This window comes from Magallana gigas, chromosome 10 (genome assembly GCF_963853765.1).
Source record: "Magallana gigas chromosome 10, xbMagGiga1.1, whole genome shotgun sequence".
NCBI classification, from domain to species: Eukaryota; Metazoa; Mollusca; class Bivalvia; order Ostreida; family Ostreidae; genus Magallana; species Magallana gigas.
In genome coordinates, this window is record NC_088862.1 from 1,773,041 (window position 1) to 1,799,654 (window position 26,614).

At 32.1% G+C, this 26,614-nt stretch overlaps 1 protein-coding gene and 1 non-coding gene across 7 annotated transcripts in view; both read right to left on the bottom strand.

Annotated features, from left to right (window-relative positions):
* Positions 1-19,291, bottom strand: part of LOC117683862 (integrin beta pat-3-like) — a 57,351-nt gene extending 38,060 nt beyond the window's left edge. For 2 of the 6 annotated variants that reach the window (XM_066073181.1, XM_066073178.1), the window contains exons 1-9: positions 19,224-19,278; positions 13,036-13,130; positions 12,401-12,499; positions 11,149-11,230; positions 9,933-10,067; positions 9,435-9,531; positions 7,600-7,696; positions 7,192-7,278; positions 6,962-7,045 (exon numbers count right to left, since the gene is read on the bottom strand). In XM_066073181.1, coding sequence (XP_065929253.1) covers positions 6,962-7,045; positions 7,192-7,278; positions 7,600-7,696; positions 9,435-9,531; positions 9,933-10,067; positions 11,149-11,230; positions 12,401-12,499; positions 13,036-13,130; positions 19,224-19,263 — 816 coding nt within the window. In that variant the 5' untranslated portion in view covers positions 19,264-19,278. Of the gene's footprint in view, positions 1-1,538; positions 1,591-5,334; positions 5,418-5,690; positions 5,898-6,653; positions 6,732-6,961; positions 7,046-7,191; positions 7,279-7,599; positions 7,697-9,434; positions 9,532-9,932; positions 10,068-11,148; positions 11,231-12,400; positions 12,500-13,035; positions 13,131-19,223 lie in introns of all 6 variants that reach the window. The other 4 variants (XM_066073180.1, XM_066073176.1, XM_066073179.1 and 1 more) reach the window with 3 other exon arrangements.
* Positions 19,292-24,975: 5,684 nt separating this feature from the next.
* On the bottom strand, positions 24,976-26,205 carry LOC105327572 (uncharacterized). Its single transcript, XR_010709912.1, has 3 exons — positions 26,119-26,205; positions 25,596-25,728; positions 24,976-25,400 (listed from the first exon to the last, which is right to left on the bottom strand). It is a non-coding gene; the product is annotated as an uncharacterized protein (transcript).
* Between the last annotated feature and the right edge of the window lie 409 nt (positions 26,206-26,614).

Below are 26,614 nucleotides of genomic sequence, written 5' to 3' on the forward strand. Positions count from 1 at the left end.
AGAGTAGTTGCCCTTAGAATATTGACGTCACATTGTTTTGTCTGGAGCAGAACAAAATGGCAGCGACGAAATTTGCTCAAATCTCTGCAGAGGAAAGGGAGAAAACATTTGAAATTAAATAGCAACAAAACATTGTAAGTAAACATGGGTAAAGCAAAGATTTTGAAAATGTATTTGAAAGGTGAGATGAAAATTTTGAAGAGTTCAAATGAGTTAAATTGGACGAGATGTAAGGCATCTTGTACATGGCTTTGCGTAGATCATCGCTATTTGTGAATAAATATGTCGCTTGATAGTCCTCGAGAAAACAAAACACTTATTAGGTTAGTTACTGACTCACTACGGAAATATATTGGGTTGATCAATCTCATAGAAGGCTCGGCTTCGCCTCGCCATCTATGAGATTGACCAACCCAATATATTTCCGTAGTGAGTCAGTAACTAACCTAATAAGTAATAATAGTACTGTTATTTTCACTTCCTAATTTGCAGCGCAGACTAACCGTTCAAATAGTTTGCGTATTACGATATATCATGTTATTCTGAAAAACACATTTGAACAATATTTATATATTTCTATTGATGTATTGTGGCGTATATATAGCCTATATTTCATAGAAGTTAAGGAAAATTAACTCTAATGTTTGCCTAAAATGAGCTTTTTACATGTCAAATCTTCATTTTCTTAGATATGACTTCTACTTTTGTTTTACTTTTATATGAGACATTAAATGTATGTCTATTTGTATGTAAATGTTTGAAAAGATGACATTTAATTTTTCTTATTTGAAGAATATTTTGATTACTCCAAAATTTGTAACAATCTTTACATTTGCTGTTGTATTCATTATTTACTGGCATTTGAAGCCATCAGTAAAGCAATATTTTCTTAAACTTTGACTTGGATATTACTTTTATAGTCACTACATGTGTTCAACTTCATATTGTATCGAAATAATAACGAAATAACTATTTGTTTGATTGATTCAATTAATCAATTTCCATGCCAAATTTATATTATTAAGCAATAATATCAGAAAAATTATCATTTTTGTTTCGGGCCCCATATTTCCAAAAAATGGCATGTGACATAGGTCACAAATAAAATAAACATATTAGGTTCTCATCTTGATATTCAAGATGTTTCTGGATTATTGACATTACTAGTATTTGAGGTGCCAACCTCCTTAAGCTTGGCATATGCTTTTATTTGAATAATCTTACAGAATTGATATGTTATCCTTTTTCCATCATAAAATCATTAAGAAAGATTAAAAGTACACAAATGATGTATATTTTGATAAATGTTCTTGTATGCCAACTAATTATCATTATAGTGATTATAAGGATAGATTTCTGGATAGCTGATTTGTGCCGTTGGTTATTAAAGATCACATTATGCTTTGGTGCATAGAATTACTAAGGGTGTCCTGTTTTTTATTGTGTCTTAACATTTATCTGATTATTACAATAAAACCGTCGATATCAGAGCATTGTTAAACAAATTTAAATGAAAAAGAATATACATTACTGTTTACCCAAGTGTCAAAGCTGAGCTTTTCGCACATGTTAGTTTTCTCAAGGATCCCCCTGAAAAAAGTAAGTTTAAGAAAATATCTATCAATTTATTGCGGGTATGATAAGGCAACTCTCAGCAATCGATTTAGTAAAAATTTCTCTGATCGATATGACGTCACAATAAGCAAAATGATTTACTTTATCTCTGGTTTAACTTATAAAAGAAACTACAAGCATAAAATGCCTAAACGCATGGCTCAGTGGTTATTGGCGTTAGGCCAGTAACCGAAAGGTCGCTGGTTCAAATTCTGCTGTGGTCACTTGATGTTGAGTGTTGTGCACTTAGACAAGGCACTTTATTTGGAGTTGATTTTAATCAACTCTCCTATGCTGTTACTCAGGCAAACCGAGAGTGAAACAGTGTTTGGACCTAAGCACAAATCAACACCGCTGACAACATTTAGTTCTAATCAATAAATTCGATGCAATGGGTTCTTTAGCATTGTTCTTCAAGGAAATTCATTTATAGATACCTTGTAAATAGTCAGATTTTAAATGGTACAAACAATTACGAACGATATTTTTTGAAGTCGTACATTTTATGTATTCCTACGCCAGAGTTCAATATAGTCTAGTTCAACCAGACGCTCGGCTGTCTCCGTAAATCTCCGACCAGCATAGAGCCTCTCTTGCTTGTCGGGGATTAACAAATACAGCTGAGAGTCTGGTTGAACGAGAGTTCAATTTTGCTTGGATCCATATAAACAATTTCTCATAACTATTTCGATTACTAATACGTAGTTTGATGGAATAATTCTTTGAATATTACACAACATGACTTATATTGGATTTTCACGAAATTCCTGTAGGATTCATATTATAAAAATGTGCGTAATTCAAATACTTATAGGAATTTACTTGCCATGCAAAATAACATATCGTTGATTTTGAAATAAATAACAATCGATAAAATCAACTCCCGTCTGTACTTCAGTACTTTGATCTACATTGTCTCAGCTGAAAATGGGTACCGGCTTACGCTGGTGGTTAACCTGCGATGGACTAATGTCCCATCCAGGGGGAGTCAATGGCTCTCACCCGCTTAGCACCACAAAAACCAGAAATATGGCACGGAGAAGGATTTAATTTTTAACTTAAAAAATGTCACTAAAAACTCTTTTAACTGCATATGTCTTCGATTTCTCTACATTACGTATAATTTTCATTGATGACGTCATATGCATGGTAATAGAGAAGATCAATGTTGGGAGACAAATCATCAGAATGCAGGGTAAACAATGCCGCAATATGACCTATTTCATACTGATACACGATATTTAGATACATGTCAGTTTGGATATCATTAGGATAATACGAGTATGGATATATTGTTTTGTTAGCAAGTTTTATAAGGTAATAAGATAGACATTTATATGGCTTGACCGGCATTTCCTATGCAGTGTGTGCAAAAAAGGCAAAAGTGTAACACTATCCCGAATATCATGAATATCATGAAAGATGAATTCGGCAATTATCAAAAGCATATGACCTAAACTACATGAGAAGTGCTGCTAGAATCCTGTTCTTTGTTGTTGTTAACCAAAAATACCAAGTATTTTCAATGAAATTGAAGAAGTCGAGGGGGTTTCTAATAAATAATGACAATATTTATTTTATGCAATTTACAATAGGATTCTATCAGTTATACGAATAAACATGAACTAATTGTCGATTGAATTGTTATATCTTACATACAAATGAACTTCGTGGTAATGTTACACTGTGTTAAGGTAAAATATTTATCTATTTTAAACTGTCACGTGATACCATGTCACGGCAGCTCCAAGATCGACTCGATTCCGAGGTAGAAAAATAATATCGTGGCAAACACATCCCATTGATTTTAATATTCAGCGCTGTTTTCATAAAATTGAACAATTTTTAAATTAATCATAACATTGACGGTCATTAAACTCGAAGTTGCCTTAAACTACTAGCGATAATACCATTTTTTTGTAAATTTTGAATATCTCAAAATCTAAATACCATCGTTTGATATGTACGGAAGTCCGTTGGTGCCATGTAGGAAAAATATTTATCTGGCGGCCGCCAGATAATTATTTGGCGGCCGCCACTTATTATCTGGCGGCCGCCACATAATTTTCTGGCGGCCGCCATAAAATTTAATATCAGCTGTGCGAGTAAACTAGCTTATTCTATACGGGGGGGGGGGGGGGAGGGGGCGACAAACATGTTAAATCACATTTGTCTTAAACATACATTGTAAGGAGGAATTTTTACAAAAGTGACCAAGTTTTTACAGTTCTCAATGTACTTGTTCAGATTTATTTACACTCTTAACGAGTACCCGGGTACTCGATCGGAAAAACGTCCAAGTAACCGAGTACTAAAAATTAACCAATTTGTCATCCCTACTAAAAATGGTTGTTTTGATTTTCCCGGTAAGTTGTAGTTTTCTAAAAAAATTATTGGGGTCTTATTTTACATAATATACCGTTGTGTCAATTTTCTACAATTATGAAGAACAGTCCCGGTCGGGATTTAGCAAAATTATGACAAAGTATCAGGCAATTACAAAAGACCGAACTTTAGCATACTACATGTAGATTGAAACAACTAATTCAAGCTCATAATTTTTGGAACATAACGGAGGAAAACGTAAACAATTACAAATTCAAACTTTCAAGACCCCGCCTTTCAGTACTCTCAGTACTTTGATTTACCCAGAGAGACTGTGGCCGATCGCGGTCTTTTTATTGTACTGCCTTTCATGTGATTTGGAATAAAAGTTTAACAACACAGTCAGTTAAATAGTTTCATTTTTATGGCCACGAATGCTAATTCACACTTATCCTTGTTTATCCTTATAAAGTCATAGATGGATCTGCTCTCGTGATAATATTGCCTGTACTAGCTGTCGTGGTCAATAAAGCTGACTTTAATCTGCGTTGGTAAATTCTTATACCAAAATTAAAACATATAGAAGGCAGCGCGTTCCTTTACTTATACATGTTTACATAAAATTCCTCTCAAGATAAGGTTTTTTAATGTTAAGATTTCCTGAACGGGTGTTTACTTCAGTTTTAAAAGTTCAGAATCAACTCTAAAATACCATGTTTTACAACATACATGTATAATACAAGGCACAAAGTAATATAAAATTCATTCTAGATTCTAACAACAAAGTCTTCTATACATTCAACTCAACCAGTTTTTCAAAATCCTAAGCTCTGCAATTGATATTTAATGTCAAGTTTCAGAAATAATTAATAAAACTAATAAATTAGAGTGTATCCACAACTCCCTAAAAAGCTCCCATTAAAACATGCGCGCGCATCAGGAAGCCAGGTTTTATCTGGCGGCCGCCAGATAATTATGTGGCGGCCGCCAGATAATAAGTGGCGGCCGCCAGAAAATTATGTGGCGGCCGCCAGATAATAAGTGGCGGCCGCCAAATAATTATCTGGCGGCCGCCAGAAAATTATGTGGCGGCCGCCAGATAATAAGTGGCGGCCGCCAAATAATTATCTGGCGGCCGCCAGATAAAATATTTTTCATACGTGGCACCAACGGGCTTCCGTAGATATGTTACCGTGTAGCAGATACATTTTATCATTCAGAAGTTGAACAATCGTTATAGTAACTCAAAATTAATTGGACATTTTTGCTCCAGGTATGTTCGAGTGATTATTGAATCTAAATGAAATAAAGAATAGTAAAACCCTCATGAAAACTTTCTTAATATCTGCATAATGGACATTTTTTGGGTGACAACATTAATATACATGTACCTACCCAGTTCCACAATTACTGTAAATTTTGAGAACAAGTTCTTTAGGAATTCCGTCAGTTGATAGCTTCACAGCTTCCCTCAGTTTCTTAAAGAATGAAACCGAAACACAGTATAAAACATAGTCAGCTTTAATTTGTTTTTAAAAAAGTAAAAAAAAAAAATGAATCTGTAAATTTTTGGGTTTTTTGGCGCATTATATTCCTTACATAAAGATTATTGAAAATGGTACTTATGATTGGAACATTGAAGAAAATGATAACGTAAGTATTCAGAGGTGCATTATTTTCGTGAATAACTATCAACAAATTCTAATTAGTATTTACTTTTACATAGGAAGCATTATAAATATGTAAAATACCCGATAATTCTCACGGATGATATCTAGTATGTTTTTGGAGTCGTTGGACAAAGCTGATGCGTTATGGATGTTGCCTGGTAGATGTCTCGCCAATCCATCGTAATAAATCGACCTTATTATACTACTCTCCTTCCCTCCAATCACAAAAATAACATTGATGTTGTTCTCTCGCGCCTTTTGAATAATCTGGCCGATGGAGGGGTAATCCTGTATTCATGTAAATAATTAAGGTGACGGATTTATATGTTATCATAAAAATATGAAGTGTTGTTAAAAAGGTTTTGTTTCACGTCATTCCTTTCAGTTTGAAATAATCTAATCATGTTTTTGGGGTAGTTATAATATTGTAATAATTTACATGTACCATTTTACATCATTGATGGCGTTACCTCATAACATACCAAATTTTTAAAGCTGATTCTAAACATATATAATTCTGTCTGATAAATAAAGCAATCCTGAATGAAGATGGTTTATCCAAGTAAATAATCAAACACTTAAGAAATAAACTCAATGTGTCCCCGAGTTATAAGAGTATAACCTGGGTTGCAGCAGTTAACGCTGTATTATCAGCGCATTGCTCCAACCAATGTTATACGAGTATAACTTTGGAAGACATTGAGTTCTTTCTGTATAATTTCATTTTTTGTTATTTTATATACCAATTGAATGAAATTTACTTTTAAGAATGGCATTAACCTGGTTAGATTCAAACGTAATATCAAGTGGATCAGTACGTGTTTGACGTTGCTGCATTGAAACGTGTCTTGCTACGTACAAAACAGGTTATACAAATTAAATTAAATTCTATCCACTAAAATCTAAAGCTATTCCCTTTTTATATACTACTGCTCTGACATTGAAAATAATGATAGATTTACAATTTGGATAAAATGTCACTTAACCTTTCATAGATTTTTTTCGTACTGCATAGAATATAATAATGTAAATAGCTTGAAGTACCTGTATTTCTGCCTTTGTATAGTATCCTTTATCGTCAAGGTGACATAAACCATCATTTGGTTCCAAAATCCCTGCTGTCTACAATGCCAATCACTTTCATGCAATAAGTTAAAAATTTAAAATTGAATTATGGATTTAATAATTTCCTTTAATATCTCAAATAGAATATGTCTATAATAATACGATTTAAAATTATATCTAAAAAATTCATAATGCACAGTGTACAGGCTATTGTTATTATTTTTTGAGAAAACCTTTTTAGTCCCTGGTTATTATAATTAGATAAAAACCCATAGAGAACACCTTACCCGCCCGTCCCCCGCCTGGTGGAAGTTGACGTCTGTTGCGTACACAACCATCCGTCTAGCTTTTCTTCTCCAGCCTATCTTATCCTAAACAAATGTAAGAAAATATGTAGATAAGTCCTGTCAAACGTACAGCCTTGTAATGCTTTATATATGGTAAAATTATGTTTCTGCTAAACTATCTATATGCTTTATAGTTGTACCATTAGTATATGTAGTACATTAATACTCACCCCACACACCATAACCTGCATCAGTCCGTCGAAAAGACCCTCTACTATATCTTGATTGCCTGTACGATTTACCTTATCTAATGCAGCCTGTAGGTTTAATATAAAGAGAATAGCATAAATTCAATAATAATGATTTGTACATTTTTTGGAAAAGGTTTAGACTGTAGGAATAAATGATTTAATTTCAAGCAGCAGAAATCCATCTCAACCGTTAAACCAACAAGTTGATGCTTTATACAACATATACCCTATTGGATTGCATTAATACATGTACATATACATAAAATTCATAATAAAAGTTGTCTTTTTGATAAAGTTAGCGACCTATTTTATATTTTCGATGAGTTTCAGAAAGCCACTGGATATTTTGGGAAAAAAATTATTTAAGTGTATAAAATTAGTTATTACCTTAAACGCATCTGTATCAGCTGTGAGAGATTGTCGATGTAAAAAGGAATACGGATGGTCGCAATAAATGTATGGTGTACCGCAGGGATAGTTTAAACTACAAATACATTTGAGAACCGAAACCCAGAATGTTCAGTCAAATTAACTAATCGGATATATACAAAACTAGAAAATTCATAAAATAATGTTAAAATCTGAAACCTTTTAAGATTATTTAAACGGATAAATTAAACTACAAATACATTTTGAAACCCAGAATGTTCAGTCATTTTGACTTATCGAATAAATACAAAACTAGAAATGTGATCAAATAAAGAATGTTTAAATCTTCAATCTTTTAAATGTATAAACCTCTCTTATTTTCCAAGATTTGACAATATGTCACACACTATATAGAAAGAGGCCTACTTTTTTTGGACATCATATCTAAGGTATCTTAAGATCTAAAATGCATCAAATGGTCATTCTTATCATCTTTGAACTCAACGTATTTAAGATAACAAGATTATCAAATAGATTACACACATATATTAAAAAAATATTGTTCTAAAAGGTAAAACAATGTGACCTTGATATACATGTAAGTATATGAAGATTTTCAAATGCTGATCCATATTTTATAATAATTAAGCGTACTAGTTTTGCATATTATAACAGTTTAATTCTAGAGAAGAAGATTTCTTAATGTATTCCCTAAATACTTTTCTGTTAAAGGGACATGGTCACAATTTTGGTCCAAAATTATTTTTCCGATTTTGATATTGACAATGCTTAAGAAATTCATTTCAAATAGGCATCCGAAATTTGAGTGTCATTTGTTGAGTTATAAGCGAGTTACAGAGCTAAAAATTCCTTGTTATGTAAACAAAGCGTTTGTTTACATTTTAAACGTTAAAGTAAAAATTTCAGTTTCAAACCTAAAACGAATGCGTAAAACGTTAGGAACTATTTATCTATGCTTAAAATAAATAAAAAGATTGACAAGTAAGGTGGAAAAAAAATTTTGATGGTATATTGAACCTCTGTAAACAAAAACAAGGCACGAGCCTAGTTTACATGACAACGCATTGTGAGCCCTGTCTCTTGCTTATAACTCAACAAATGACTCAAATTGTATTTGATCATTAGAAATGCATTTCTAAAACATTGTAAATAACAAAAACATAAAAATAGAATTTGACCAAAATCGTGACCATGCCCCTTTAAACTTCGATCCTCTTCTTGGGCTCAGTATTTTACTTGAAATCACGATTTACCAATTAAGAATTTACACTATTTAAAAATTGCTTTTATTGTAATCTCACAAATTGTAGCATAATATGTTTTACGGTGCGACCGTTGGGGCGAGCACAGCATGTGATAAAACAATGAATTATAATAAATCAATAAAAAATAAAATTAACAACAGAAGACATGTTTTCTTAAACCTACATATAAAACTTGACTCATCATAGAGCTCCCCCCCCCCCTGAACTACTGACGCCAAAAAAAAATCCGTTGCATGAATGTGAAACTAGTCCAAATTTTCTATTCACACATGCCTTGCCGGTAGAGCTCGCTTCGCTCAGGCGCTGCGCGCCGGCGAGCTGCGCTCGCTCTTATTTCTTCAGACGGATATTTTTCTCCATTCCTCTTAATTTCTATGTTGAACAATGAAACAACTCCTGGGGCCCACATATTATTCCAGGTGTCATGGTTTAACCATTTAGAATTTAAAAAATAGCATTATAAAAAAAAATCAAAATATTTTAGAATTATATATAAATTTAAACTTTTTTGTAACTACACAAAGTAGATTATTTTACAGTTTGTTATCGGGTTAACATATAACATACTACTTAGGGTCTCTGCGAACAAAGGGACTGATAACTTTGTCCATGGCAGTTCCGAGTCCAAACCTAAAATCTGTTGTGATATTTGATATTTCATTTGCTGAAAAAAGAAAATGATTCAATGAATAAACGGATAATAAGTTTAAAACTCCATCCTCTTTCACATTTTATGAAGTTTTAAGCTATCATTAAGGAAGTTCAGAATTTAGATAATACGCCATTTACTTAATTTTAATCTCTGCCATCTAAATTTGTTTTATAACTAGTATAATGTTTCAATAAAAATTCACAATGGGAATTTGATACAATTAAAAATCATTGATCTAGGAGTTTATAAATAATATTTGCTTTGGTTTATCAGAAAACAAAAATTAAGGGGAAAATGATGTTTTTAAATGTTCCCTCTAATGATAAACTATAACCAGCATAAAGCATTTTTCTTAAAAAACGAAATATGTACATCATCAAAATAATTAGTTCAAATTAATAATCTATGGATACCTATATCATTTGTTAATTGAGTGAGACTTGTTATTAGATTCTCCATTGATTTAGAAGGATCGTGAAGAAAGTAAAGATCAAGTGGAAAGTTCCGTGCAACCTTGTAGTGTAACATCACATTATGGCGTGCACTGTCTGCAATGAAAAAAAAACCCTGAAGCATATAAAGGGAAATGTTATCGATACTTTATATTGAAGTTATAAAGTTCATGGTTTCCCAGAAGGCATTTTTGTGATTGGCATTATTTTGAGGGATAATCTTTTACCCGTGGTAAACCTAGCCTCATAATTATCAACCCATAATAAGTCTGCCTTTAAATGAACAAAAAAAAAAACATTTCTAAAATGAACAAAAATCAACTCGTGTCCTAAATCTTTTAAAGAATAAAGATATTTCAAAGCCATTTTACTTATTCCCGTAGTCATGTCATTGTTTATCTTGCAGATTAAAGGACTATGTGTGTATTATGCATATTTTGCCCCCAAAATCAAAGTTTCATAATGAGATTTAAAAATAAAGTGAAAGAAAGTTAAAATCATATTAAATATAAGGTTTTCACCACAGTGACGTCATAATGTAGAAATAACGTCATGAAGATTGCCTAATTTCGATAAATTGATATTTTGTAGCAAAATATGGATTTTTTTCGATGGTTTTTCGACTGGGAAACATCAAGCGCAGGCTTGCTCAAGTACCAATTTTTACTATAATGTGTATAACTGTCTGCAGAAGAACATGATAATATCGTACTTGAGCAGACCTGCGCTCTACACTTCCGAATGAAAAATATATAGCAAAAATGAGAATATTTTCATTTGTTTGCGAACTTGGGGAATTAGGTCATTTAGGCGACGTCATATATAAACAGCAAATGACTAATAATGACTAAAATCAAGATTGAAGTAATAGGCATCCTCTGTACAATGATTTATGAGGATTTGAGTTTTATACGATACTATTTTAAAATTAGTTGAAATTGGGGACAGATATTTGGCTATGCAGCATATAGTCCTTTCTAAAACAGGTATTGTATAAATTAATCTATTTCTGAAATTTAGATGTTTTTTAACAATAGTCTATCAAATGTATGTTTAATTTGATCACTCTCAATAATTTTTATCACCTTTTTATATTCACTTGAGTTGGTATTCCTTTAACGTAAAATTACAAACCTGATATAAATACCACATGCAGGATTTCTAAATGCTAACTTACTTGGTACCAGTCTGATTCTTATTCTTTGTGGTTTTATTTGAATTGGATCAAGTCCCGAACCTCCATCAGAAAAGTCTTTGTTCTGTAAACAAACATAGTTCATTTAAATATTATTAGCATGCAAACATGTCCCAAATATACAAATAAACCTAAATATAGTTTACTTTAAAAAAAATACAAAGCGACTCAATATGAATGAATAAGTCAAATCAAACATATTTTTTATAGCAAAATGTATTTTGAATAAACATGAAACAAATAAGATTATGTTAATTTATATCATATTTTCCTAGGTTGTCATTTTATGTACACATACATTATATCAGTATAACTTTGTTCTGGGCGAATTTTACTCGTTTTTGTAATATAACATCAATATTTTCTGTCAAATGTTTTGATTATTACAAATGTTCGCTATTTGATACAGCTTGTGATTTGATAATTATAAGTCTTTCAATTGTAAGAGGGCAGACGTAAGATTAATTAAATCAGGCTCGAGATTCTAGACATTATTCAAATTTTTATTAAATTTGTAAAATAATTTTTTTTGAATACTTGTATCTTTTTTTAATAATTACATCAATGTTAGATTTTGGCAACAAGTAATTTTGATATCTAATTTTACACACTTTTGATTGTGATTGATGATTGTTTTACGGAAATGGATAGTAGGGATTACTGCATGTTCGGCTGTATGTTGAGGAAAGAGGAGGTATTGTCAGTTGCAGTTTTGTCTGATAATTGTAAGTAAGAACATGTCCGTCTTGTATACATATTGAGTTAGGCATTTATATTACAAATAAATGTTTATTTTGAAATACATAGAGACATCAAAAATAGTGAATTTCCGCAAAAGTTTTTATTTCTAGTGGAAGAATTTAGGTTTTGTGATGTTAACATCTGGTCATATATTTATAAATATAACAAATGCCCTGTAATGATTGAGTTTAGGATTGCTTGATGCAAAACATTCTATTATATTATCATTGAAATGTATTGGTATAATTTGAAGAGTAACAACATATTTATTTTTATAGTGCAAAGATCTATATTGTATTCCTCACGTAGAACCACTGCCAATATGTCAACTTGTCAATTTGTAAGCTTGTCAAATGACAACTGATTCAATTAATAAACTCTCACAAAGATATCACTGTGTTACACAATAATCAGAGAGAAGATTTAGTTTTATTGTCTTGTATAAATATATATGGTATTTTTTTTCGATATATACATGCATACATATTTTTACCTCAAGTATCTTAACTGTGTGGGATTTCCTTTGTACAACTTCTTTACAACCGGAAACATTTAGTTCCAGAAAACTTCCACAACGTTGAGCATAAAAAACCTTGTTGCCAAAAAAAAAAAATAATAATAATAGCTAAACCACCATCAATTGTAAATGAAGAAAACATTAACTTTTGTAAATGTGACGTAATATGAGTCATTAAACTGTTTGTTAGTTGTTTCTGTTTGTTCTGTTGGTTCTGTTGTTATGTCGATATATGAGTCATTAAACTCTTAGGTTGTTTCAATTTATAAGCAAATAAAACAAGCAATTCAAACAATAGCACTTATTATTTATTTAATGCTTATCATATATTGTGTATCAAACGACAATCACTTTCAAATAAACATATTAAATTCCTATAGTATTTAGTTTTCTGCAGCAACACTACAATAGGTATTAAATTTCGTACATAATCCTACCAATGAAATATTTGAAATATTATGTTATTTCATAATACCAATGTATAACATTTTTAACACTGTTTTTTTATTTAAACTTGATTGAAAAAAATAAGACATTTGCGTACTTAAGGAGAATGTATGTTTAATTTCTATCTAAATTATTGACGTTATTGCATTTTTAAACATTCCTACCTGGTCCTTGCACCATATACACCCTTCATTCATCAAGCAATCACCACACCTCGATCCAAAACATCGCTGACCTTCAACAACAGCATCTGCTACAACTAGAAGTAACACAGAAATTAGTGAAAGTCCTGCTCAAAAACTCATCTTTTCAAGGAATTTATCATTTCGTTCTTTGTGTAAGAGTTACGACATTTCTTCATTTAAATTCTCAAGATTATTGAAATCTATTTCAATATAATATGAACATTAAGATGCAAGTTTTTTTTTTCACGTAAATAAGCAACTAACAGAATATTTAATATTTGTTAAAATCATAATTATTTAAATATTACTTAAATCAAACAATAACACGTATTGGTTTACCTCAATTTAGTGTGCTTTGACTTTTTATTCTGATCAATCAACGAAATACACAACAAGAAGTTCTTTTTTAAATTCAAATTATACAATGCACAATCTCTATGAATGAATACGTTTCCAAAGATAACAGCATATCATGATCATATTTCAAAATGAAAAAAAAATACGAGAGTTGTCCAAAAAGTGTATCAGTTTTGGATCATTATAAGAATGTGTATATCTAAATGTATAATCTGGTTAAATTTAATATTTGCACATGTATTGTACTTGTGGAGACTTTAACATTCATTACAAAAAAGTTAATGACTTAGATACGACTGCATTAAATGAAATGTGTAATGTCATGGGGTTGTGTCAGCTTGTTAACTGCCAACCACATCGATCAGGAAACATACTTGATCTAATCATGCTACGAAGCAACGATAAAATTGTTTTGTCCGAACCAATCGAAAATTTTCAGATTAGTGGCCATAGTTTCATTCATACCTAAATATCTCTTCCCAAGCCTATGATTATCAGAGAAGTTCGGAAACTCAGTGCCATAAATTCGACACAATATATGAATGATCTCGTCCAATTCAATAAAAATGCAACGAAACATGAAAAGTTGGAAGATTTAGCAACATTTAACAATTCTGAACTCCGAAATATCTTAGACAAACAGCTCCTGAAAAGGAGAAATTATTGACGATCCGACCGACGTTACCATGGTTTACAGAGGAATCATGTCATCTGAAGACGCACTGCAGGTCAGCGGAGAGAAGATGGAGAGGGAACAAGACTGCGGATAATGACCACGCCTTCCGATGTGCCAAACCGGCCTATAGAAAACATCTCAGATACAACAAATACAAGCACATCAACTCGAACTTTACTGAGTGTAGAAAAGATGCATCAAAGATGTATAAACTTGTGTTGGGATTGATAGGAAGAACTAATAGTAATCCCATGCCGCTAAGCACAAGCGACGAATCACTAGCAGACGAATTTAGTTAATTTGTTATGGATAAAATTCTAACCATTTGCAAAACTTTAGATGATTTTGAAAACTTTGACCCTTATCTTGAATCTAAGTGGAAAAACGACTTTAAACATTTTGATTCAGTCTCTGACGAAGATGTGTTAGTTGAGATCAAAAACTCTAAGTCCACTACCTGCCCAACTGACCCAATCCCATCAAAACTGATCAAGCAATTTTCCAAGGTGTTATTGCCAACAATTACTTCCATAGTTAATAAATCCCTAATATCGTGTGTTTTTGCAAAATGAATGGACAAGAGCAATTATTTGACCCCTATTGAAAAAGAACGGTTTGGATGTAATTTTGAAAAATTATCGTCCGGTGAGTAATTTAATTTCTCTCAAAAATTGTTGAAAAGTGTGCTTTAAACCAGTTTATGAAATTTCTCGAATCGAATAAACTAAGTCACCGGATTATCAAAGTGCATATAGAAGGGGGTTCAGTACCGAAACAGCTATACTAAAATTATCATCAAACATTCTGTGGAAAATGGAGAGGCATGAAGTCACCGCCTTAGTCGCATTAGATCTTTCCGTTGTATTCGATACAGTGACCATCCCATACTTAGTAAAGCATTACAAATTATCTTTAGAGTGTCCGAGTCAGTACTTGATTGGTTTCAATCGTACCTTTCCTCAAGGAAGGCGGAAGTGCATATTAATACCTCTAAATTGCAGTCTAGATGCCTGAACTTTTCGGTACCCCAGGGCAGTTTATGTGGATCTGTGCTGTACACTGTATACGCAAGTACTCTACAACAGTTCATCAAAGACTCAGGGGTCTTATCACTGGGTTATGCCGATGACCACTCCGCATATGATAGTTTCAATCCAAACGCAATCGTAGATGAAAAGCGTGTAATGAAACATTTAGAGAATGTATTAGTTAATATCAATGACTGGATGAATCTAAACAGACTGAAACTTAACCCAAGTAAAACTGAATTTGTGTTATTTGGAAGTCAGTAGATGCTATCTTTGTCTTCTTCCACTTCCATAAATGTTGTGGGTGCTAGTGTAAATTCATTTATGTGTATCAAGTATCTCGGTTGTTATCTAGATGAACATTTAACTTTCAAGAAATTAGTCAGCAAAAAATGCAAAGCAATATCCTTGAATTTGTTCTTGATCAATAATATTCGCCAATACCTCACTGACGACTCGTGCAAGCAAATGGTACAGTCCTTAGTTACTAGCCATCTGAACTATACCAACAGTGTCTTGTACGGATTGCCGGAATGTACCATCAAAAGGTTGCAGTTATTGCAAAATCGTGAAAAAAAAAGTGAACTCTTCTTAGACAACATTTTTAAAATCTGCATACATAACAATTCTATGTATTTCATTTGTGTGTACAGCGCCATTGATTGCATTTTTATTTGTAAAATTGTGCCCTTTATATATTTTAATGATAATAAATAAAATATTGATACGCATATCTTATTTTTAAAATTCAATGTATTTACCCCTCCACATTACATATTTTTAATTAAAAAAAGATAATACATGTTTTAGTATTTGTTATCAAAAATTATATTATCTTTAAGCTTTCCCGTGTTGAATCTCGAAAGGGTAACATAATTGTATGCAATTTCGTAGCAAAGAAATTTTATGATCAAACAAGCATTAAAACGTCATTTACATTTGACACGATGGATTTTCAACTCTAGGCAGTGTGCGGGTATTTATAAGATATTTACAAAACATGTTCTGCAATCTAATAGCACTGCATCCTTAAATCTTCCTGTTTCTTTTTGATATGATAAAGGCTGAATATTACCCTTGTAAATTACAATACAGCTTTAGAAAATTGCGGGAAAGAAGTATCAAGTCAGAATACGTAATACCGTGTATGTATAGTAAGTGCCCGGTAAACATCCGTAATGAAACACACAGTTTATCATTATTTCCCTTTCATATGTAATTACATACACAAATCATATTTTTAATGAGGTATTATTGCGACAGGTACATGACGCAACATATCAATATCAATATTTTATTTCAGATTTATAGTTTTCCGCCGAAATAATTCTACACATTTATGTGAATAAAACCTGTCTTGAAGTAATTATAGCAAGAAAACCACAATTCAAATAGAATTTATGTCTTTTTTGTCAGACTATTAAAATATAGTTTTGAGCAGCATTAGAAGTATTGAGGCCTTATTTTACTGAATCTTTAATCAAGTTTTAATTTTCCTAACAAATCTCAGAAGAAACTTTCATAAAAATATTCAAATACCCATTAGATACACTTGTACTTTGTAATAAGCTGCCAGAAAAGATAATAATATTTACATATAAACGGGTTTTTTTTGTCATTCTGTCACTTTTAATTCACATACAAAATAATGAATTCATCTCAGATTATCTAATTGCAGTCCTTACCTATAAAACCTGATAAGTTTAATCAATCAATCTAGAAGACCATGCGCCAACATGCGCCAAGTGTAACAACTCTTACATTTTTTTAAATTTTTTTGTTTCAGATATTTATTTACAAAAGTACATGTTGCAAAAACAATATTCAAATGTATTCGTAGTAACAATGATATAATAATATACGGAGTATATACTTTTTTTTATTCAACCCTGGAGGAAATTAATACGCGGTTCGATTTCTATTTTAAATGCTACTTAAGTTCTCTAATTACAACGCATAAAAATAAATTTAATGCATTTTAGTATTATATGAAAAATTAAGAGATGTTGAAAGTAACAACACCATATATTCTGAAAATTCTATTTAGAAAATTAACACTTTCAAATTTTATTATTTTTCAGGTAACATATGTATGGTGTATGAAAAGATAGCATAGTCACATTTATTGCATAAAGCGTGTTACTTTTCTTTTTAAAACTGTTACATGGTAATGACATTGACATTAAGTTTTACCCAATTAAACCAGGAAGAACCAGATAATCTAAGACAAATTACGTAATTGTAATTTGAAAAAGAGATGAACTGTCATCAATTGTCAATTCAAGTATACGTTTCCGTCTCATTCAAAAATAAGGAAGGCAGGATAACATTAATATCAATGAAGCTTGAAAGTTCGAGAATTATTGTCATTGAAATATTGTCGCCCCTTGCCTATACTTTAACTTTTGATACCTCAGAAAACATCCGTAATAAGACACTTCATTTTCTTTTATTTCCTTATGATATATACATTTGTAAGTAATTTGGTTTCACTTATGTCATACTGATAACTTTTAATAAGCTGTTTCTAAAAATAAAAGACATAAAAGCCTTAACTTGAATGTATGCATTTATATTCCTTCATTGTATGTCACTGGGTTTACAGATGTGTGACTGTCATTCAATATGGATCAGGTCTCAACAGCTCAGTTGCTCAGTCAATATATCGGGTCTCAATAGTGCAGTGGTTAGAACGCAGGCCCGGTGCACCAGAGACCCTAGGTTCGATTTTCTGTTACATGTAAGACTTTTTACCACCTGTTACATGTATTTCATCGATTTCATTCAACAAAGTGTAATTGAGGCTTACTTGTAATAACGTAAGTAAGCCGAATGAATACAACCTGTTAATCATACTATTATTGCGTCTGCCCTGCTAAACCGCGTCTATATTTGGAAGAAAAAAGTTGCAAGCTCCAAACACACTGATGTATAAATATGTCATAATTAAGCAGATATCAGGGCACACTATAATCTTGGCATGTTTGTTCAGTTTTGTGTGAAAAACGACATGCTATATCGAAAGAAATGATTTATCCATGCCCATGTAATGTACAATGAAAATAAACATGTTCAATATAAAGAACATTCGATGCATAAAATAAATATTGGAAACAGTTATCATACAATTACCATTATACATGTATTAAATTGCGCAGATGATAATTTAAATATAGTTAAAGCCTTAGTGTAAAGCACTTTGTCCACGACATTTTATCTTCATTTCTTCTATCCCTACAACTACCTAATAAACCGCAGACCTCTGTAAAGTTCTCAGTATTTCGCTCGCTGTGGAGGTCTCACCTGTTGGAACGTACACCTGCAGGTATCACGTTTTCCGCACTTTTTTCGGTTCAGGAGAAATACAGATTAATTCTTAATTGTCATACAAAGAATACCACAAAAAACAAGAAAGATATACAGAAAATCTAAGTCAACGTAGGTAATACATGAACGACACGGCGGTCTCGAGTCCCAGTTGAAATGACATCAAAGGGTTCATATACAGGTACGGTAGTACATGAACTTGTTAATGAGTCTTTTTCAGCTTTAACACCGACTTCTTCACTTTCAGAATTTATCACTCTTATAAATGTTTATGATATATTACACATTACACAGAATGCATCTTTTAAACGAATATAAATGTTGTTAAAATACCTTCTAGTCGTTTACTCTTTATTGCCATATGGTTAAGCGTCATCTTTTAGTTCTATCTGTATTTTTAAAGTTTCGTACATTGTAGAAAAAAAAGATCAATTAAATTAAACGAAAAATTAGAGAAAAAATTGAGGTGTTAATAAATTTCCCTTTATAATAAGGTTTAGCAAATGCAGTCATTGCAAATTACATTTAAAAAAGATTTCCTACTGTAATGGTCAAGTGTGTCTATCTTCAAAACCTTAAAATATATTGTGCTTCCAGGGAAAACAAGATTTCTTTTTTTTTTAAATAAAAAAGATATGAATCACAATGATTTTTATCGTTTTTGGAAAGGGAATACATAAGATTTGTTTGTTACCCAAACCATTTGAAATTCCAATGAAATGTGTTTAGATTTAACAAAAATGTTTTAGCCTTAGAAATGTTAAGTAAATTAAACTTACGGAATGTTGCTACGAGATACCACACAAAGGACAATCGCATGCCTCTTGTTAACGTTTTTGACTTCGCATGTCAATATCGACGGCAAGTTATAAAGTTCTTTTCGTGAAAAGAAAACCGAAACTGAGTATAACCTTTTGCGCATACCACTATTATTTGATCTAACAACCTCGGTTGTAGATCGGATACACGAAGCAATGATTTTCATGGTCAGTGCATCTGAATGCATAAATGCATGGTTAGGAAAATCAGGTGGTTGAAGTTCAAATTCTAACTTGTATCCTGATTTCTAGAAGATTCTAGCTTATGTTGTTTGTATAAAAAACAATTAGATAGAGACTGTCCAGGCATTTGGGAACAATTTCTTTTTGAACATTTTATTTGGAAGATCATTTTTATGTTTGTAGCTATGATACAAAATACTGTACACATGGCGTTCTAATGAAATTCGTACGTCCTGCGTTAAGAAAATTTTGTCTTTCTGCAATTTAAGCATCCGGTTCTACAATTCTCACTAATTGCTACGATTTAAGTTGCATCAAGAATTCTATTGGATGATCATTCTAAGGTGCAAACAAGTAAATCATTTTTTTAACAAAATTCAAGGATGGGTTAGAAAATAGGCTTTACAAAATTATTACCACTGATGTGACCTGACTGCATTATTTTGAGTCCAAAATAAAAGAGCTTTCAATATGTAGACACACCGGTGTCTACCAGTACAAAACAAAAAGAATGTTTTGATACTTTGTACTATCCGGTAAGTCAATTAATGCATCACTATTTTTACAGTACTTTGTATGAAATATGCTATATTTAACTATCTATATAACAATGATAGATCATGGCTGTGTATGTACATGACATGTACATGACATTAAACAATACAGTTTTAAATCAAAACACACAGGTTCGTAGCATCCGAAGGGGGGGGGAGGGGGCGGTGGGGGGGGGGGGGGCTTTGCGCAGTGATTAACATGGAGTTGCCCCCCCCCCCCCCCAATTTTATTAGGCCATGTAAAAATTGAATTAAAAATAAGAAAATAAACAGTGAAATTGAAGTTAAGGTATAAAGGTAGAAGTAACGTTACACAATAAAAAAGTTAACATTTTGTTGCATGGATTTTAAGCCATTTAGATATGTTATACAGCTGTATATTGATCTTTTTGGTTTTGGAATTCCCCAATGTTTTAAACCAAATTAGATATTATTAAGGTTGATAAAGAGTTTGAAAAAAAAATTGATGTTCAATGCCACAATGCTAATCTAGTTTTTGTATCTAGTTCGCAGTTCAAAAAAAATCTTCCTTAAATTAGGGCCTGTATGCGTAATATCAATAAAAGTAAGGAGATTACTTTTGACAACTCTTTCCTGATCAATTTTAATCGATTTACATTGGGTTTTTCTTTATTTATTTGTTTAATTTTGATCGAAAATTAAATTAATTATATACCTTTTTCAAGTTAGGCGTTCAATAAATACGGCAAATACACACAAATTATTTAGAAGCCTTTAACCCTGTAAAAGGAGTTAAAGTGACATGAAAATACGCCTTAAAATACATTTGCCGTGGTATTTCTTTTGTCGAATATCTATAAGATGGAGCTAAAAATAAAGCTTTTCTAAAAAGATAAACAAAATCATTTTACAAACTTTATAGTATTAAACGTTTATTTAAAAATCTAAACTCTAAGCATAATCAATGACTACTGAGCATCAACTATTTATTGTCAAGCCGTGTAATACAATACAGAGAAATCAAATATCTATATTCATTAAATATTTTTGTCTTGTAACTTTTATAATGGTTTTCCAATTCAACATAGTCTGAAAACCAAAAAATGACAGTTGACATATATCACTAATAATGCACACGTTGAATATATTTAATGCATCGATTACTAATAAAATACTTTTTTTACCATGTATACATTAAAAAATCACAAATGCCAAAGGTGACATAATGCTTAGTTGGCTTTTCTATCAATGTATTATAAATGCAACTTGTGATATGTTGCTTAAAACAAGTCTACAGGTCTTAATCAGAATACATCGCACCAAAACAAACAACCCACAAGTGTTAGCGCAGCAAATAAGTTATTACGTGTGTGATGAAGTTGAATTCAGTTTATTTCATTTTTGTATTTTGTTTGTGTAAATAGTTGTAATTTCGGACCAAGTTGTGTTCCATATTTGTTAATCGAGAGTGTTCGGTATTAGGGCTATTTTTAGTATAACCAGTTTGGTGAGTGAGAGCAGTGGCTGCTTATCAAGTGTGCGGCCACGTTGTTGAATTCGTCCTCCAGTTCGTTAATTTTGGCGAAGTCCAGAAGTTAGTCTGGTAGACGGGTAGCCTTAAATTACTGTAAATCTGATTGGGCATTTGATTTTCTCCAGCCGGTAAGTTTTTGTATATATTTTGTCAGTTTCATGGTATATTTACGAGGGTGTGGTCTTTGTTACTTTCGTTGTATAAATGAGTATGTCTATAGGTTTTAGAATAGGTTATTATTGTTTCAGTGCAGGGATAGTTTATTTTTATGTAAACATGTCTTCATATGCTTCATTCTGTTGCAATAATTTACGGAACGTAATTGACTTTTATGATTATCAGGATTTGTAAGAATTGTTATATATGGGTGCGCCTTTTCATGTGGCAAATTTTCATTTCACCAATAGGAGCAAAAACAAGTCAGCTGTACGCTGTAAGCTTACTAGTACAACTATCATCTTTAAAATATTTTGGTCAATGATCACTTTTGATGCTGACCATGTTTATCTATCGACACATCCTTAAAGCTGCAATACGAAGATATATTTAAACATATGTATGAAAATGTAGCTGAAAATAAAACAAAATGTGTCAATGTTAAGAAATTTTTAATGTAAATACAATTAATACAAGCATGAAACAGGTTTAGAATAATGAAATGCAATTTCAAAAAAGGCATAATGCATGATGACCAGTCTGCATCGTATTGAAATGTAGGCGACTTACTTTACCACCAATTTTTTATATTTATTTAATGATATATTGTTGTTTCACAGAGCCTAGCGTTATAACCCCCGCTAAGAATTGTGAGTCTCAGACGTTAAACAGATGCTTAACCAAATTACTTTAAACAAAATTATCAATTCCAGTTTACTAGTTGTTGGATTATTAATTAATTAATAATTAAATAAAACGCATGAAATCAGTTCAAAACAAAACTGAAACATAAAAAAACAAATTTTGACACAAACAATATCAACAAATATTTTTTAAGTACAAAACAGTTGTACTTTACGATTGCAATTAAAGAATGTTATATTCGCACAATAAGCATTTTGTAAAGGTGAGTGTCTTGACAATGTGTATAGGTGAGTTTGTTTTATTTGCGTGTGCGTGCGCACTATCATGAGCGAAAAGTCTGAGTTATATATATCCATGTATTTGTATTATGCAAAAAAATTGATACATGTAACATTGACATTTTAGTCAACAAATAAAGCATCACGGTCAACAAACCTTCAACAAGTGTTTAGATTAGCAATGACACGATAAAGCTTTTGATCAAATTGGTTACAGCTGAGTAAAGTAAACACCTTACTTTACTACTAACACGAGCTTTGGTCGTTGCTGTCTTGATTTTTATCAGCAAAGTGGACAGATTTAATTGTTTTATAAAAGAGCTGATCCAAGTTGCTGGAACTCCTTATCATTCCAATTTCATAGTACTCTGATGATCTTGCGTCCATATGTAGGTCGATTTGATTTTCATTAGCAGAGCAAACAGATTCAGTTGTTTTGTGTAAAAGATGATCACTATTACTTGAACGTCTGATCATTCCAATTTCATTGTACTCTGGTGTTATTGCGTCCAAATATAGGTCGATTCGAGTCTGGTCGATTTCCTCGTAATTTATTTGATTTTCGGCGGAAAATAGTTTGCTATAGTCATGTCTTTTGTTTTGTCTCAACGTAATACTGCTGCCCTCCATGTAGACAAGATCTTCACACTGAGTAAAAAAGACAACAGTTAAAAGCAATTCATTGTTTTTCTTTCGTAATAGGAAGACACTAAACATAGTAAAGGGTCTGATTTATTCTAACTGGTTTCTTGAAAGATGAAGCGGGTTGATAATCTTTATAGTATGCAAGGCCTATTTATCTTTATTAGCTCACCTGAGCCAAAGGCTCAAGTGAGCTTTTCTGATCACAATTTGTCCGTTGTCTGTCGTTGTCGTCGTCGTTGTCGTCCTTGTTGTAAACTTTTCACATTTTAATCTTCTTCTCAAGAACCACTGGGCAGATTTCAACCAAATTTGGCACAAAGCACCACTAGGTGAAGGGGATTCAAGTTTGTTTAAATGAAGGGCCACGCCCTCTTTAAAGGTGAAATTTATTGGTATTTGTTGGTATTTTTCAAAAAACTTCTTCTCAAGAACTATTCGGCCTGAAAATCTTAAACTTGTGTGGAGGCATCCTCAGGTAGTGTAGATTCAAGTTTGTTCAAATCATGGTCCCCGGGGGTAGGGTGGTGCCCCAATTGGGGGATACATTTATATACAGAAATATATGGAGAAAATCTTTCAAAAATATCTTTTAAAAACTATTTGGCCAAGAAAGCTTAAATTGGCGTGTAAACATCCTCAGATAATGTAGATTCCAGTTTGTTCAAATCATGGTCCCTGGGAGTAGGGCAGGGCCACAATGGGGGCATTTTTTATATATAGAAAAAAATCTTTAAAAATCTTCTTCTCAAAACTATTAGGCCAGGAAAGCCCAAATTTGAGTGGAAGCATCCCCAAATCGTAGAGATTCAAGTTTGTTTAAATAAAAGTCCAGGGGTAGGGTGAGGCCACAATGGGAGATGAATTTTTACATAGGAATATATAGAGAAAATCTTTAAAAATCTTCTTTTTGAAGACTATTTGGCAAGAAAAGCTTAAACTTGTAGAGGCATCCTCGGGTAGTGTAAATTCAAGTTTGCAAAATCACAGTCCCTAGTGGTAGGACGGGGCCGTGATGGCGGTTTGAATTTTTACATAGGAATATCTTTAAAAATATTCTGGGAAAGTTGTCGGTCCAAAACTCAGTACTTAGTGTGAAAGCACAGGTTATGCAGATTTAAGTTTGATGAAACCATGATTCCCTAGAGAAAAGTGGGGCCACGAAATAGAGGGGGGTATATAGGAATGGAGAAAAATCTGTTTACAGGTACAACAACAAAAGGGGCTTCGTATTTACCAAAAAAAAAGAGGTGGATGAAAATTGGCAGATTTTCAATTTTTTTTAGCAAGATCTACTGTACTTAGTTGTCAAGATATTTTGATACTGTAATGCTTATTTGATCAGAATTAAGGCAATTGTTGCTCAGGTGAGCGATGTGGCCCTTGGCCTCTTGTTAAATTATAATGTACATAACCTTTCCCATATTGGGTTCTTCATTTCAGACTCAAGTTCTGTATATTCAGCGTTGTCATAAAGTAAAGTAAGTATCTTCCATATAATAACGAGGACAAATCCAGCCAACAAAACTGCTCCAGATATACTCAGCCCGATTAGGATTGCATCAATAGGCCTTGAAGGACATCCCTCGGAGAAAAAATGATTTCATGCTTCATGATACTTGTTTATTAAATAATAAGACATTTAAGGTAGTTGATGTTGTGACCAAACATATTCATGCGCATTATACTATACATAAGTTGTATTAATGAATAAAGGTAATGTAAGAAGTCTAAAATCTGCCTACGTTTCATGGCCTTTACTTGAATAGATTGATTGTTGCTTGCATTATCTATATTAAAAAAAACAAATTTAGTAAAGAAAAGATATTTGACTGTTGAATACGCATGTGGACAATTTGTTTAGCTGCTGTGAATATTTTTATGGTAAAACCTGAACAATCCATTCTGAAAACATAAAGAGAAGATTTGTAGAAAAAAAATAAAAGCCAGTTAACATCAAAGCTAAAGTTAAACATGTTTGGTTATTATATCCTGGTTTTCTTTCTGATTTTCAAACAAATTCATGAATATATATCTTTTTAAATTTACACTAACACTATGATATACAGCTACATGTAGCTGTGCTCTTACATCATGCCAGTGTACTTACAAACGTTAAAGTGGATTATACAACCGAAACTATCCTGAAGAATACAATGCTTGTAGTCTTCAGTCAGATTAGTATCTTAAAAAGACAAAACACACGCAACACAATTAGACAATACTGAGGCATGTATTTGTCTTGTATGTTATCTTTTTGCTTTGACTGTTTTCGGGGGAGAATGCCGATTAAGTTTATTGGATTTAGATTAAGATGAAATAAGTGTTATACAGTTTTGAACATTAAATTTTCATTTAAAGGCTCACTAAACTGATTTACCCTCGTAATACAGCAGAGGAACAGTGTTAATGTTGTGGCATCTTTCCTTACACATTGTATCATTGTAAATACCCTGTTTAAAACTAACACATTCTATGCAGTTATAGTTTGCCTCACACGATCCTGGACAGGCCTGCAAAACAAGAAACAATATATATTGAATGATTCTATTCCTCTAATTCTTACCGTGTAAAAGATTTTTTTTCTATTTTAATGTAGGTTCACATGTTTTTCTACGTTATAAATCGCTAACAAGTTATCTTTTTATTGAGTTTAAAACATATACATTGTGTAAACCACTGTTTCCCTTTTTTAACTAAAGGTGTTGAACAAATGAAACAACGTGGTTTCAATTGTTTTGGGGGGCAAAGTTATCGAATAAGTGTTTCAAGTCTAAAGTTTGAAGTTTAAAAATTTTAAAAATAATGAGTCTTTTAAGTCAATGAACATATTTAATTTTTTGGGTAAACCCTGAAATTAAATCAACAAAAATTAGTATTCTGTGAATAACCACGATAGTTACATGACATTCTTTACACATCGTTCCCCGGAACCCTTGGTCACAGCGACACTTCCCACACTCACATACTCCACGGTCAGAGCAGATCGTCGTCAAAACAAAGACTGAAGACTGAAAATCACAGTAACATTTGACAGGTGTAAGTTATAAAATAAATGTTTCGTTTAGCCAAAAAGTTGCGTATTTACCCTGATTTTTATAATTGGATGTACTTTGCGGATAAATTGAAACAATGGCAAACAGTTTTGCTGATGTTGATTCTACTCACTCCATTTTGACTTCTACATGTTTCTACAGATTTAGGACATTCACACATAACTCCTGAATACCCTGTGGTGCATGCACATTTTCCGCAGGAACATTTTCCGCGCTCAGAACCTGTAGTTGTACTTAAAACTTTAGCTTATATTTTAACTTCATTCTTACTATATCTTTATGAGTAACAATTGTTTGAATGATACTCGAAATTAAGAAAAAAATTAATAACTGATTTATTATT